The sequence below is a fragment of the Calidris pugnax genome, unplaced genomic scaffold (assembly GCF_001431845.1).
Source record: "Calidris pugnax isolate Ruff unplaced genomic scaffold, ASM143184v1 scaffold1947, whole genome shotgun sequence".
In the NCBI taxonomy this organism is placed as follows: domain Eukaryota; kingdom Metazoa; phylum Chordata; class Aves; order Charadriiformes; family Scolopacidae; genus Calidris; species Calidris pugnax.
In genome coordinates, this window is record NW_015092345.1 from 6,114 (window position 1) to 18,629 (window position 12,516).

At 57.7% G+C, this 12,516-nt stretch overlaps 1 protein-coding gene across 1 annotated transcript in view; it reads right to left on the minus strand.

The window, feature by feature from the left end:
- Positions 1–638: 638 nt before the first annotated feature.
- The window catches only part of LOC106900326 (ribonucleoprotein PTB-binding 1-like), a 19,315-nt gene continuing 7,437 nt past the window's right edge, over positions 639–12,516 (minus strand). Inside the window, exons 2-8 of the mRNA XM_014962344.1 lie at positions 12,040–12,512; positions 8,534–8,725; positions 6,400–6,529; positions 5,748–5,848; positions 5,169–5,258; positions 1,936–2,047; positions 639–1,282 (exon numbers count right to left, since the gene is read on the minus strand). Of these exons, the coding sequence (XP_014817830.1) occupies positions 639–1,282; positions 1,936–2,047; positions 5,169–5,258; positions 5,748–5,848; positions 6,400–6,529; positions 8,534–8,725; positions 12,040–12,255 (1,485 nt within the window). The 5' untranslated portion in view covers positions 12,256–12,512. The remainder of the gene's footprint in view (positions 1,283–1,935; positions 2,048–5,168; positions 5,259–5,747; positions 5,849–6,399; positions 6,530–8,533; positions 8,726–12,039; positions 12,513–12,516) is intronic.

Consider the following 12,516-nt stretch of genomic DNA (forward strand, 5'->3'; position numbering starts at 1 on the left):
GGGTTCGTGGGGTCTCAAAGGCTCCTTGAGGAGCTTAAGTGGCTCCTCAAAGAGCTCGGGTGGCTCCCTGGGGGCTTAAGTGGGTTCCCGGGGGGCTCAGGTGGCCCCACGAGGGGCTTGGGTAGCTCAAGTCAGACACCGGGGGGCTTGAGGGGGTTGGGTGGCTCCTCAAAGGGCTTAAGTGGGTTCCTGGGGGGCTCAAAGGCTCCTTGAGGAGCTCAAGTGGCTCCCTGGGGTCTTGAGTGGCTCCTCAAAGAGCTCAGGTGACTCCTCAAAGAGCTTGGGTGACTCCCTGGGGGGCTTAAGTGGGTTCCTGGGGTCTCAAAGGCTCCTTGAGGAGCTTAAGTGGCTCCTCAAAGAGCTTGGGTGGCTCCCTGGGGGGCTCAAAAGCTCCTTGAGGAGCTTAAGTGGCTCCTCAAAGAGCTCGGGTGGCTCAAATGGGTTCCTGGGGGGCTCAAAGGCTCCTTGAGGAGCTCAAGTGGCTCCCTGGGGTCTTGGGTGGCCCCTCAAGGGGCTTAAGTGGGTTCTTGGTGGGCTCAGGTGGCCCCACAAGGGCCTTGGGTGGCTCAAGTCAGACACCGGGGGGCTTGAGGGGTTTGGGTGGCTCCTCAAAGGGCTTAAGTGGGTTCCTGGGGGGCTCAAGGGGCTCCTGGGCAACTCTGGTGGGTCCCTGGGGGCTTGGGTGGCTCCTCAAAAAGCTCGGGTGGCTCCTTGAGGGCCTTAAGTAGCTCGAGTGGCTCCTCACAAGGGGTCAGGTGGCTCTCTGGGGGGCTTGGGTGGCTCCTCAAAGGGCTCAGGTGGCTCCTTGAGGGTCTTGGGTGGCTCCTTGGGGATCTTAGGTGGCTTAAGTAGCTCAGGTGGCTCTTTGGGGGGCTTGGGTGGCTCCTCAAAGGGCTCAGGTGGCTCTTTGGGGACCTTAAGTAGCTCGGGTGGCTCCTCAAAGGGCTCAGGTGGCTCCCTGAGGGTCTCGAGGTGGCTCCCCCCACCCAAAGGTGCCACAGGTTCATCCCGGTGTCGAGGTGGGACCTTACCCCGGAGGCGGGTGGCCCGTTCTCGCCCTGCTTTGGTTTCTGGAGGCCACCGATGACGGAGCCCAGGATGGAGGTGGTGAGACCCTGCAGGGCCGGGGGGGTGACGGGGGGAGGGGTGAGCTGCGCCCCCAAAACCGAGTTGTCCCTCTCCACTCCCACCGGCGCCAGGAACGAAGCCAAGGGGACGTTTCCAGAAGGTAAAATGGGGGATTTGACGTGACCTTGGGCCAGCTCACCAGGCAAGGGGCCACCTGGAGAAGGCAGGAGGAGAAGGTGGCACCCCAAAACGTGGAGATCCTCAGAGGGACCCCCTTTCTCCACCCAAAATGCCCCACCATCCCCACCCAAAAGCCCACTACATTCTTCATCCAAAGAGCCCACCACCTTCTCCACCCAAAGCCACCGGCGCCAGGAACGAAGCCAAGGGGACGTTTCCAGAAGGCAAAATGGGGGATTTGACGTGGCCTTGGGCCAGCTCACCAGGCAAGGGGCCACCTGGAGAAGGCAGGAGGAGAAGGATGGCACCCCAAGATGTGGAGATCCCCACAGGGACCCCCTTTCTCCACCCAAAAAGCCCCATCATCCCCACCCAAAAGCCCACCACCTTCTCCACCCAAAGAGCCCACCACCTTCTCCACCCAAAGAGCCCACCACCTTCTCCACCCAAAGACCACCCAAAGAGCCCCCCAACCTTCTCCACCCAAAGAGCCCCCCAACCTTCTCCATCCAAGGAGCCCACCACCTTTCCCCACCCAAAACCACTCCTGTTCTCCACCCAAGGAGCCCACCACCTCCTCCACCCAAAACCACCCCTGTTCTCCATCCAAAAACCCCCCCTTCTCCACCCAAAGAGCCCACCACCCTTCCCCACCCAAATAGCCCCCCAACCTTCTCCAGCTCTTACCTGAGGAGAGCTCTCCCAGGAGCTGGTTGGGGGGCTGCGCCGGAGCGTTGGCCAAAGCCAAGGCGCCGTGGGGCAGGGAGCTCAGCGGCGAGTCGCCCAGGATCCCCGGTTTCTGCCAAAAAGAAGGGGAGGTTAACGCCAGGTTGGACCTTGGGGGGCAAATCCGGGGGGCAAATCTGGGGGGCAAATCCAGGGGGGGGGCTCCAGAGGCAGGAGAAACCCCAGCGCTCATGGGGATGGAGAAGGATGGAGAAGAAGGTGGTGACCATCGGCTTAAAAGCTTAAGGAAGGAGGATGACTCCCCCAGCGGTGTTGGACACCAATTTTTGGGGTCAAAACCCTGAAATGAAGGAGCTGACCCCCCCAGCCCTGCGTAGAAGTGGGTTTGGGGAGCCCAAAAAACCACGGAGATGGGGGGTGGGCTCCCCTTTTCTCATGGAGGAAAGGAGACAGAGAGATGGTGACCTCCAAGGAGGAGGTGGCTCCGAATCGGAGCGAGGACTCCACCAGGAGAGCGGCGTCACCCCCCAAAATCACAGAATGATGTGGGGCTGGAAGGGACCTTCTGGAGATCGTCTCCTCCAACCCCCACCCAGAGCAAGGGCACCCAGAGCAGGTCCTACAGAACATGTCCAGGGGGGGTTTGAATGTCTCCAGAGATGGAGACTCCCCCACCTCTCTGGGCAGCCTCTCCCAGGGCTCTGCCACCCTCAAAATGGAGAAGTTCCTCCTCGTGTTGAGATGGAACTTCTCATGTCCCAGTTTGTGCCTGTTCCCTCTTGTCCTGTCACTGGGCACCACTGGAAAAAGCCTGGCCCCATCCTCCTGACACCCCCCAGCCAGGAGATCCCCCCTCAGTCTTCTCTTCTCCAGACTCCAAAGCCCCAAGTCCCTCAGCCTTTCCTCAGCAGAGAGATGCTCCAGCCCCTCATCATCTTCGTAGCCCTTTGCTGGACCCTCTCCACCAGTTCCCTGTCCTTCTGGAACTGGGGAGCCCACAACTGGTCCCAGTGCTCCAGATGGGGCCTCCCCAGGGCAGGGCAGAGCAGAGGGGGAGGATGACTTCCCTCCAGGTTCTTCACACTCTTCCTGATCACCATCAGCCTTCTTGGCCACCAGGGCACGTTGGTGGCTCATGGGCATCCTGTTGTCCCCCAGGACTCCCAGGTCTTTCTCCTCAGAGCTGCTCTCCAGCAGGTCACCCCCAACCTGTCCTGGGGCAGGGGGTTATTCCTCCCCAGGGGGAGGAACCTCCACTTGCCCTTGGTGGAACTTCATCAGGTTCCTCTCTGCCCAACTCTCCAGCCTGTCCAGGTCTCACTGGATGGTGGCCCAGCCTCTGGTGTGTCACCTGCTTGTCCCAGTTGGGTGTCACCAGCAAAGGTGCTGAGGGTCCAACTCCATCCCTTCACCCAGCTCATCGATGAAGATATTGATGAGGACTGGACCCAGTCCTGACCCTTGGGGACCACCACTGGTCACGGACCTCCAACTGGACTCCATGCCACTAATCACAACCCTCTGAGCTCTGTTTTTCAGCTGGTTTTCAGTCCAACAATCAATCTAGGTTGGAAGTCAAGGTAGACATCGTCCACCACGCTCCCCTCATCTACCCAACCAGTCAGAGAATCATCTAGGTTGGAAGTCAAGGTAGACAACGTCCACCAGCCTCTCCTTATCTACCCAACCAGTCACAGAACCAATCATCTAGGTTGGAAGTCAAGGCAGACATCGTCCACCACGCTCCCCTCATCTACCCAACCAGTCAGAGAATCATCTAGGTTGGATGAGGGGAGGGTGGTGGACGTTGTCTACCTTGCCTTCCAACCTAGATGATGATTCTATGACTGGTTGGGTAGACGTGGGGAGAGTGGTGGAAGTTGTCTACCTTGACTTCCACCCTAGATGATGATTCTATGACTGGTTGGGTAGACGTGGGGAGAGTGGTGGAAGTTGTCTACCTTGACTTCCACCCTAGATGATGATTCTATGACTGGTTGGGTAGACGTGGGGAGAGTGGTGGAAGTTGTCTACCTTGACTTCCACCCTAGATGATGATTCTATGACTGGTTGGGTAGACGTGGGGAGAGTGGTGGAAGTTGTCTACCTTGACTTCCACCCTAGATGATGATTCTATGACTGGTTGGGTAGACGTGGGGAGAGTGGTGGAAGTTGTCTACCTTGACTTCCACCCTAGATGATGATTCTATGACTGGTTGGGTAGACGTGGGGAGAGTGGTGGAAGTTGTCTACCTTGACTTCCACCCTAGATGATGATTCTATGACTGGTTGGGTAGACGTGGGGAGAGTGGTGGAAGTTGTCTACCTTGACTTCCACCCTAGATGATGATTCTATGACTGGTTGGGTAGACGTGGGGAGAGTGGTGGAAGTTGTCTACCTTGACTTCCAACCTAGATGATTCTATGACTGGTTGGGTAGAAGTCAAGGTAGACAACTTCCACCACTCTCCCCACGTCTACCCAACCAGTCATAGAATCATCATCTAGGGTGGAAGTCAAGGTAGACACCGTCCACCACTCTCCGCTCATCTACCCAACCAGTCATAGAATCATCTAGGTTGGAAGTCAAGGTCGACAACGTCCACCACTCTCCCCTCATCTACCCAACCAGTCATATTTTCATAGAATCATCTGGGTTGGAAGTCAAGGTAGACAACGTCCACCACCCTCTCTTTATCTACCCAACCAGTCATAGAATCATCTAGGTTGGAAGTCAAGGTAGACAACGTCCACCACCCTCCCCTCATCTACCCAACCAGTCATAGAATCATCTAGGTTGGAAGTCAAGGTAGACAACGTCCACCACCCTCCCCTCATCTACCCAACCAGTCATAGAATCATCTGGGTTGGAAGTCAAGGTAGACAACGTCCACCACCCTCTCTTTATCTACCCAACCAGTCATAGAATCATCATCTAGGTTGGAAGGGACCTTGAAGATCATCTAGTCCAACCATCAACCCAACTCTGACAATAACTCATGTCATCATGGAAGGCCATCAAGTTAAGTCAGCCATGACTTCCCCTTGGTGGATCCACGTTGACTATCTCCGATAGCTTCCTTTTCCTCCACATCCTTTGAGATGAGACCCGGAACGAGCCGTCCCCATCATCTTTTCCAGGGATTCCACCATCCCTTTTTTTTTTTTAACCCTCCCACCACCACCACGACACACACAGCACGGGAACGCGCCGGCTGCCTCCTACCGCTCACATGGAAGAGGGTTTGGTTCTCCTTGTTCTGCAGCAGCAGCTGGCTCCAGACCTGGGTGTGCAGTAAGAGGGAATTCCCAAGCAATGCCTTCTGGGGCAGAAAGCAGAGCAAGAAAGACCAGGAAAAAAAAAAAACCCAAAACAACAAAAAAAAAACCAACCAAACAAAAAAAAAACCAACCAAACAAAAAAAAGACAGAAAATGACTCAAAAAGAGGAGGAAAACCCCAAGAGAAGGGGGTTTGAGAGGTGGGGAGAGAGCGAGAAGCGCGGCGGGGGAGATTTTGTCCTCTTTGGGCTCCTCTCTCTCCAATCCTCAAGAGGCAACGAGAGTTTTTTGGGGGAAAAATGGGAAAAAACAAGCCGCAGGAGCTCGGGGTTGGGTTTGGAGACTCCCAAAATCTAAGAGAAGATCAGGAACCCCCCACTTTCCCCAGCTCAGGACCCTGAACTAAGAGCAGATTTGTTTTTTGGGGCGAGGGAGAAATAAGAATAAAATATATTCCGGCACGATGGTGGCGTTGGGGTAAAATAAAACCAATAAAAAAAGAGAAGAAAGAGGTGAAAATTGGCCTCCTACCTGTTGGGCTTGGCTTTGGTTCTGCAGGGCCAGCTGGAGAAGAGCCGTGGAAAGGGCCGGGTTGGTGACCAAGGGCACGGAGGGAGCGGCGCCGAGGATTCCTGGGAGAGGGAGAGGGATGGAAGGAAGGAAGGAAATGCTGGAGGAAGAGCCCACGGTGAAGAGGGAAGAGAGAGGGAAGAGAGAGGGAAGAGAGAGGGAAGAGAGAGGGAAGAGAGAGGGAAGAGAGAGGGAAGAGAGAGGGAAGAGAGAGGGAAGAGAGAGGGAAGAGAGAGGGAAGAGAGAGGGAAGAGAGAGGGAAGAGAGAGGGAAGAGAGAGGGAAGAGAGAGGGAAGAGAGAGGGAAGAGAGAGGGAAGAGAGAGGGAAGAGAGAGGGAAGAGAGAGGGAAGAGAGAGGGAAGAGAGAGGGAAGAGAGAGGGAAGAGAGAGGGAAGAGAGAGGGAAGAGAGAGGGAAGAGAGAGGGAAGAGAGAGGGAAGAGAGAGGGAAGAGAGAGGGAAGAGAGAGGGAAGAGAGAGGGAAGAGAGAGGGAAGAGAGAGGGAAGAGAGAGGGAAGAGAGAGGGAAGAGAGAGGGAAGAGAGAGGGAAGAGAGAGGGAAGAGAGAGGGAAGAGAGAGGGAAGAAGAAGGTCTCCAGGTGAGGTGGGACCTTACCCTGTTTGCCTCCGACGGCCCCGTGGAGCAGGGGGTTGAGGAGCAGCTGGAGGGAAGCGGGATTTCCCAGGCTGTTGAGGATTTGGAGGATGCTGGGCTCGGGGAGAAGCCCTTTTCCACGATTCAGAGCCTTAAAAACCATAAAAAAGTGTGTTAAAAGTGAGAAAAAGTGGCTGTGAAGATTCGCCCACTCACCCTCTGAATTTACCCACCCAAAACCAGCAAGATTCCAGCTCCAGGAATCCAAATCCCAGTAAAACCATTCCCAAATATCCCCTTGGAGGAGGAGGAGGGAAAGGAATTCACCCCCCCGTCCCCCCCCCCTCAACACGGTTTGCCGTCGCCGCCGTCTGCCATCCCACCAGGATTTTGGCAAGCACCGGCATTCCCGCTGGGAATTTTGGGGTGAAATATGGAAATAAGGCAAGGGGGGGGGTGAGGGGGAGGCAAGCTGTGCCTGGCAGAGATGGCCAGAAGAAGGAGCTCCAGGGAACAGCCGGCTGCTCCGTAGGGAATGCGGTTGCTTCCACGACAGCCTGTTCCAGGCTGGATATCCGAGGAGGGAGAGGAGGGAGAGGAGGGAGAGGAGGGAGAGGAGGGAGAGGAGGGAGAGGAGGGAGAGGAGGGAGAGGAGGGAGAGGAGGGAGAGGAGGGAGAGGAGGGAGAGGGAGGCGAGGAGGGAGAGGAGGGAGAGGAGGGCGGCGAGGGAGAGGAGGGAGAGGAGGGAGAGGAGGGAGAGGAGGGAGAGGAGGGAGAGGAGGGAGAGGAGGCAGGGAGGGAGAAAGGGGACAAGGAAGGCAGGGAGGGAGAAAGGGGACAAGGAAGGCAGGGAGGGAGAAAGGGGACAAGGAAGGCAGGGAGGGAGAAAGGGGACAAGGAAGGCAGGGAGGGAGAAAGGGGACAAGGAAGGCAGGGAGGGAGAAAGGGGACAAGGAAGGCAGGGAGGGAGAAAGGGGACAAGGAAGGCAGGGAGGGAGAAAGGGGACAAGGAAGGCAGGGAGGGAGAAAGGGGACAAGGAAGGCAGGGAGGGAGAAAGGGGACAAGGAAGGCAGGGAGGGAGAAAGGGGACAAGGAAGGCAGGGAGGGAGAAAGGGGACAAGGAAGGCAGGGAGGGAGAAAGGGGACAAGGAAGGCAGGGAGGGAGAAAGGGGACAAGGAAGGCAGGGAGGGAGAAAGGGGACAAGGAAGGCAGGGAGGGAGAAAGGGGAAAAGGAAGGCAGGGAGGGAGAAAGGGGACAAGGAAGGCAGGGAGGGAGAAAGGGGACAAGGAAGGCAGGGAGGGAGAAAGGGGACAAGGAAGGCAGGGAGGGAGAAAGGGGACAAGGAAGGCAGGGAGGGAGAAAGGGGACAAGGAAGGCAGGGAGGGAGAAAGGGGACAAGGAAGGCAGGGAGGGAGAAAGGGGACAAGGAAGGCAGGGAGGGAGAAAGGGGACAAGGAAGGCAGGGAGGGAGAAAGGGGACAAGGAAGGCAGGGAGGGAGAAAGGGGACAAGGAAGGCAGGGAGGGAGAAAGGGGACAAGGAAGGCAGGGAGGGAGAAAGGGGACAAGGAAGGCAGGGAGGGAGAAAGGGGACAAGGAAGGCAGGGAGGGAGAAAGGGGACAAGGAAGGCAGGGAGGGAGAAAGGGGACAAGGAAGGCAGGGAGGGAGAAAGGGGACAAGGAAGGCAGGGAGGGAGAAAGGGGACAAGGAAGGCAGGGAGGGAGAAAGGGGACAAGGAAGGCAGGGAGGGAGAAAGGGGACAAGGAAGGCAGGGAGGGAGAAAGGGGACAAGGAAGGCAGGGAGGGAGAAAGGGGACAAGGAAGGCAGGGAGGGAGAAAGGGGACAAAGGAGGGAAGGAAGGAGGGAGAAAAGGAGGGAAGGAAGGAGGGAGAAAAGGAGGGAAGGAAGGAGGGAGAAAAGGAGGGAAGGAAGGAGGGAGAAAAGGAGGGAAGGAAGGAGGGAGAAAAGCAAAGAAAGGAAGGAAGGAGAAAAGGAAGGCAGGAGAAAAGGAAGGAAGGAAGGCAGGAAGGTGAAAAGGAAGGGGAAAAGGAAGAGGAGGAAGGGGAAAAGGAAGAGGAGGAAGGAAGGAGGAAAGGAAGAGGAGGAAGGAAGGAGGAAAGGAAGAGGAGGAGGCAGGAGACAGAAGGCTGACCGTGGCCTGGGCAGCGATGAGAGCAGCCAACATGCTGCAGCCGGGAGGGCCGGGGGCGCAGAAGGAGACTCGGACGTGGTTCCCGGCGAGCGCCAACCCGTCCGTGCTCCGTTGGACCATCTCGGCCGCGGCCGCCGAGTCGTACTCCAGGACAGCAAAGCCCTTCAGCTGCCCGTCCTGCCCGTAGGCCAACTGGGAGGAGAGAGGGATGAAGAAAAAGGAGGGTTAGAACCTCAGGGAGAAGAGGGGGAGAGACCCCGAGAGATCCCTCACGGTTGGAAAGGACATTGAAGCCCCCCCAAGTCGTCTTCCACCAGCCCAGGTTGCTCCAAGACCCATCCAACCTTGGGCTTGAAGCTCTTCGAGGTTCTCTGGGCAACCTGGACCTTCAAGACCATCGAGACCTCCCACCAGAGCAGGTCGCTCCAAGCCCCATCCAACCTTGGGCTTGAAGCTCTTCGAGGTTCTCTGGGCAACCTGGACCTTCAAGACCATTGAGCTCCATCCCAGACACCTCCCACCAGCCCAGGTTGCTCCAAGTCCCATCCAACCTTGGGCTTGAAGCTCTTCGAGGTTCTCTGGGCAACCCCACAGCTCCTCTGGGCAACCTGGACCTTCAAGACCATTGAGTTCCATCCCCAGACACCTCCCACCAGAGCAGGTTGCTCCAAGTCCCATCCAACCTTGGCCTTGAACCTCTTCAAGGTTCTCTGGGCAACCCCACAGCTCCTCTGGGCAACCTGGACCTTCAAGACCATTGAGCTCCATCCCAGACACCTCCCACCAGCCCTGGTTGCTCCAAGCCCCATCCAACCTTGGGCTTGAAGCTCTTCGAGGTTCTCTGGGCAACCTGGACCTTCAAGACCATTGAGCTCCATCCCAGACACCTCCCACCAGCCCTGGTTGCTCCAAGCCCCCTCCAACCTTGGGCTTGAAGCTCTTTGAGGTTCTCTGGACAACCTGGACCTTCAAGACCATTGAGTTCCATCCCCCAGACACCTCCCAACAGCCCAGGTCGCTCCAAGCCCCCTCCAACCTTGGGCTTGAAGCTCTTCGAGGTTCTCTGGGCAACCTGGACCTTAAAGACCATTGAGCTCCATCCCCAGACACCTCCCACCAGAGCAGGTCACTCCAAGTCCCATCCAACCTTGGGCTTGAACCTCTTCAAGGTTCTCTGGGCAACCTCACAGCTCCTCTGGGCAACCTGGACCTTCAAGACCATTGAGTTCCATCCCCAGACACCTCCCACCAGAGCAGGTCGCTCCAAGCCCCCTCCAACCTTGGCCTTGAACCCTTGAGGAGTTTAATTGGCTCCCTGGGGTCTTGGGTGACTCCTCAAAGAGCTTGGGTGGCTCCCTGGGGGCAGACACCTCCCAACAGCCCAGGTCGCTCCAAGCCCCCTCCAACCTTGGGCTTGAAGCTCTTCGAGGTTCTCTGGGCAACCTGGACCTTAAAGACCATTGAGCTCCATCCCCAGACACCTCCCACCAGAGCAGGTCACTCCAAGTCCCATCCAACCTTGGGCTTGAACCTCTTCAAGGTTCTCTGGGCAACCTCACAGCTCCTCTGGGCAACCTGGACCTTCAAGACCATTGAGTTCCATCCCCAGACACCTCCCACCAGAGCAGGTCGCTCCAAGCCCCCTCCAACCTTGGCCTTGAACCCTTGAGGAGTTTAATTGGCTCCCTGGGGTCTTGGGTGACTCCTCAAAGAGCTTGGGTGGCTCCCTGGGGGGCTCAAAGGCTCCTTGAGGAGCTTAAGTGGCTCCTCAAAGAGCTCGGGTGGCTCAAATGGGTTCCTGGGGGGCTCAAAGGCTCCTTGGCAAGCTCAAGTGGCTCCCTGGGGTCTTGGGTGGCCCCTCAAGGGGCTTAAGTGGGTTCTTGGTGGGCTCAGGTGGCCCCACAAGGGCCTTGGGTGGCTCAAGTCAGACACCGGGGGGCTTGAGGGGTTTGGGTGGCTCCTCAAGGGGCTTAAGTGGGTTCTTGGTGGGCTCAGGTGGCCCCACAAGGGCCTTGGGTGGCTCAAGTCAGACACCGGGGGGCTTGAGGGGTTTGGGTGGCTCCTCAAGGGGCTCAGGTGGCTCCTCGAGGGGCTTAAGTGGGTTCCTGGGGGGCTCAAATGCTCCTTGAGGAGCTCAAGTGGCTCCTCAAAGAGCTCAGGTAGCTCCCTGGGGGGCTCAAATGCTCCTTGAGGAGCTCAAGTGGCTTCCTGGGGTCTTGGGTGGCTCCTCAAAGATCTTGGGTGGCTCCCTGGGGGGCTCAGGTGGCCCCAGAAGGCCTGGAGGGCTTATGTGGGTTCCTGGGGGGCTAAGGTGGCCCCACAAGGGGCTTGGGTGGCTCCCTGGGGGGCTCAGGTGGCCCCAGAAGGCCAACGGGTGGCTCTTCAAGAGGCCACAAGCAGGTCACTTCCCCACTGCCCCATCCCATGGCGCTGCCAGCTTCACACCAGGAGCTCCACAAGAGGTTCTACAAGACCACCACCACAACAAAAACCACCCTCAGAAACCCCCCCAAAACCCAACCCCACCACCACCTCTCACCTGACAAAAAGTCGGGGGGCAGAGGGCGGAGGGGTTCCTGGGGGGCTCAAAGGCTCCTTGAGGAGCTCAAGTGGCTTCCTGGGGTCTTGGGTGGCTCCTCAAAGAGCTCAGGTGACTCCTCAAAGAGCTTGGATGGCTCCCTCAAGGGGCTTAAGTGGGTTCCTGGGGTCTCAAAGGCTCCTTGAGGAGCTTAAGTGGCTCCTCAAAGAGCTCGGGTGGCTCCCTGGGGGCTTAAGTGGGTTCCCGGGGGGCTCAGGTGGCCCCACGAGGGGCTTGGGTAGCTCAAGTCAGACACCGGGGGGCTTGAGGGGTTTGGGTGGCTCCTCAAAGGGCTTAAGTGGGTTCCTGGGGGGCTCAAAGGCTCCTTGGCAAGCTCAAGTGGCTCCCTGGGGTCTTGGGTGGCTCCTCAAAGAGCTCGGGTGGCTCCCTGGGGGCTTAAGTGGGTTCCTGAGGTCTTGAGTGGCTCCTCAAAGAGCTCAGGTGGCTCACTGGGGGGCTTAAGTGGCTTCCTGCGGGGTTCAGGTGGCCCCACAAGGGGCTTGGGTGGCTTGAGGGGTTTGGGTGGCTCCTCAAGGGGCTCAAAGGCTCCTTGAGGAGCTCAAGTGGCTCCCTGGGGTCTTGAGTGGCTCCTCAAAGAGCTCAGGTGACTCCTCAAAGAGCTTGGGTGACTCCCTGGGGGGCTTAAGTGGGTTCCTGGGGTCTCAAAGGCTCCTTGAGGAGCTTAAGTGGCTCCTCAAAGAGCTTGGGTGGCTCCCTGGGGGGCTTAAGTGGGTTCCTGGGGGCTCAGGTGGCCCCAGAAGGCCAATGGGTGGCTCTTCAAGAGGCCACAAGCAGGTCACTTCCCCACTGCCCCATCCCATGGCGCTGCCAGCTTCATACCAAGAGCTCCACAAGAGGTTCTACAAGACCACCACCACCAAAAAACCCTATAAACCCCCCAAAACCCAACCCCACCACCACCTCTCACCTGACAAAAAGTCGGGGGGCAGAGGGCGGAGAAGACCTGCCGTAGCTCCTCCAAGTCGGCGTAATTGTGGGGCAACTTGTCCACGCACAAACACTTGGAATGAAGAAGCTCCAAGGTCAACTGGTTGACGTCCGTCCAATGGACGTAGAGAGTCCTGGTCCCTAATTGTTTCCCCAACAAATCCGATTTGGCTCTGGCGGCCGAATCTTTTTTCATATATTCTACGAAACCGTAACCTTTGGAATGGCCCGTTTTGGGGCTGTAGACCAAAAAACAACGTTCCAAGTTGCCGAAAGGACGGACGAGCTCTTCGAATTGGTGTTGGGTGTAGAGTTGGGGGAGGTTGGAGATGCAGAGGAGGGCGTCGGTGGGTTGGAGCTGCACCGAAATCTCCTTCTCCCCCCGTAATTTGCTGCGGTGGAATCGCCGGATGGCACAGTCCGCCTGCTCCCCGTTGAGAAGGGTGACGAAGGCTGC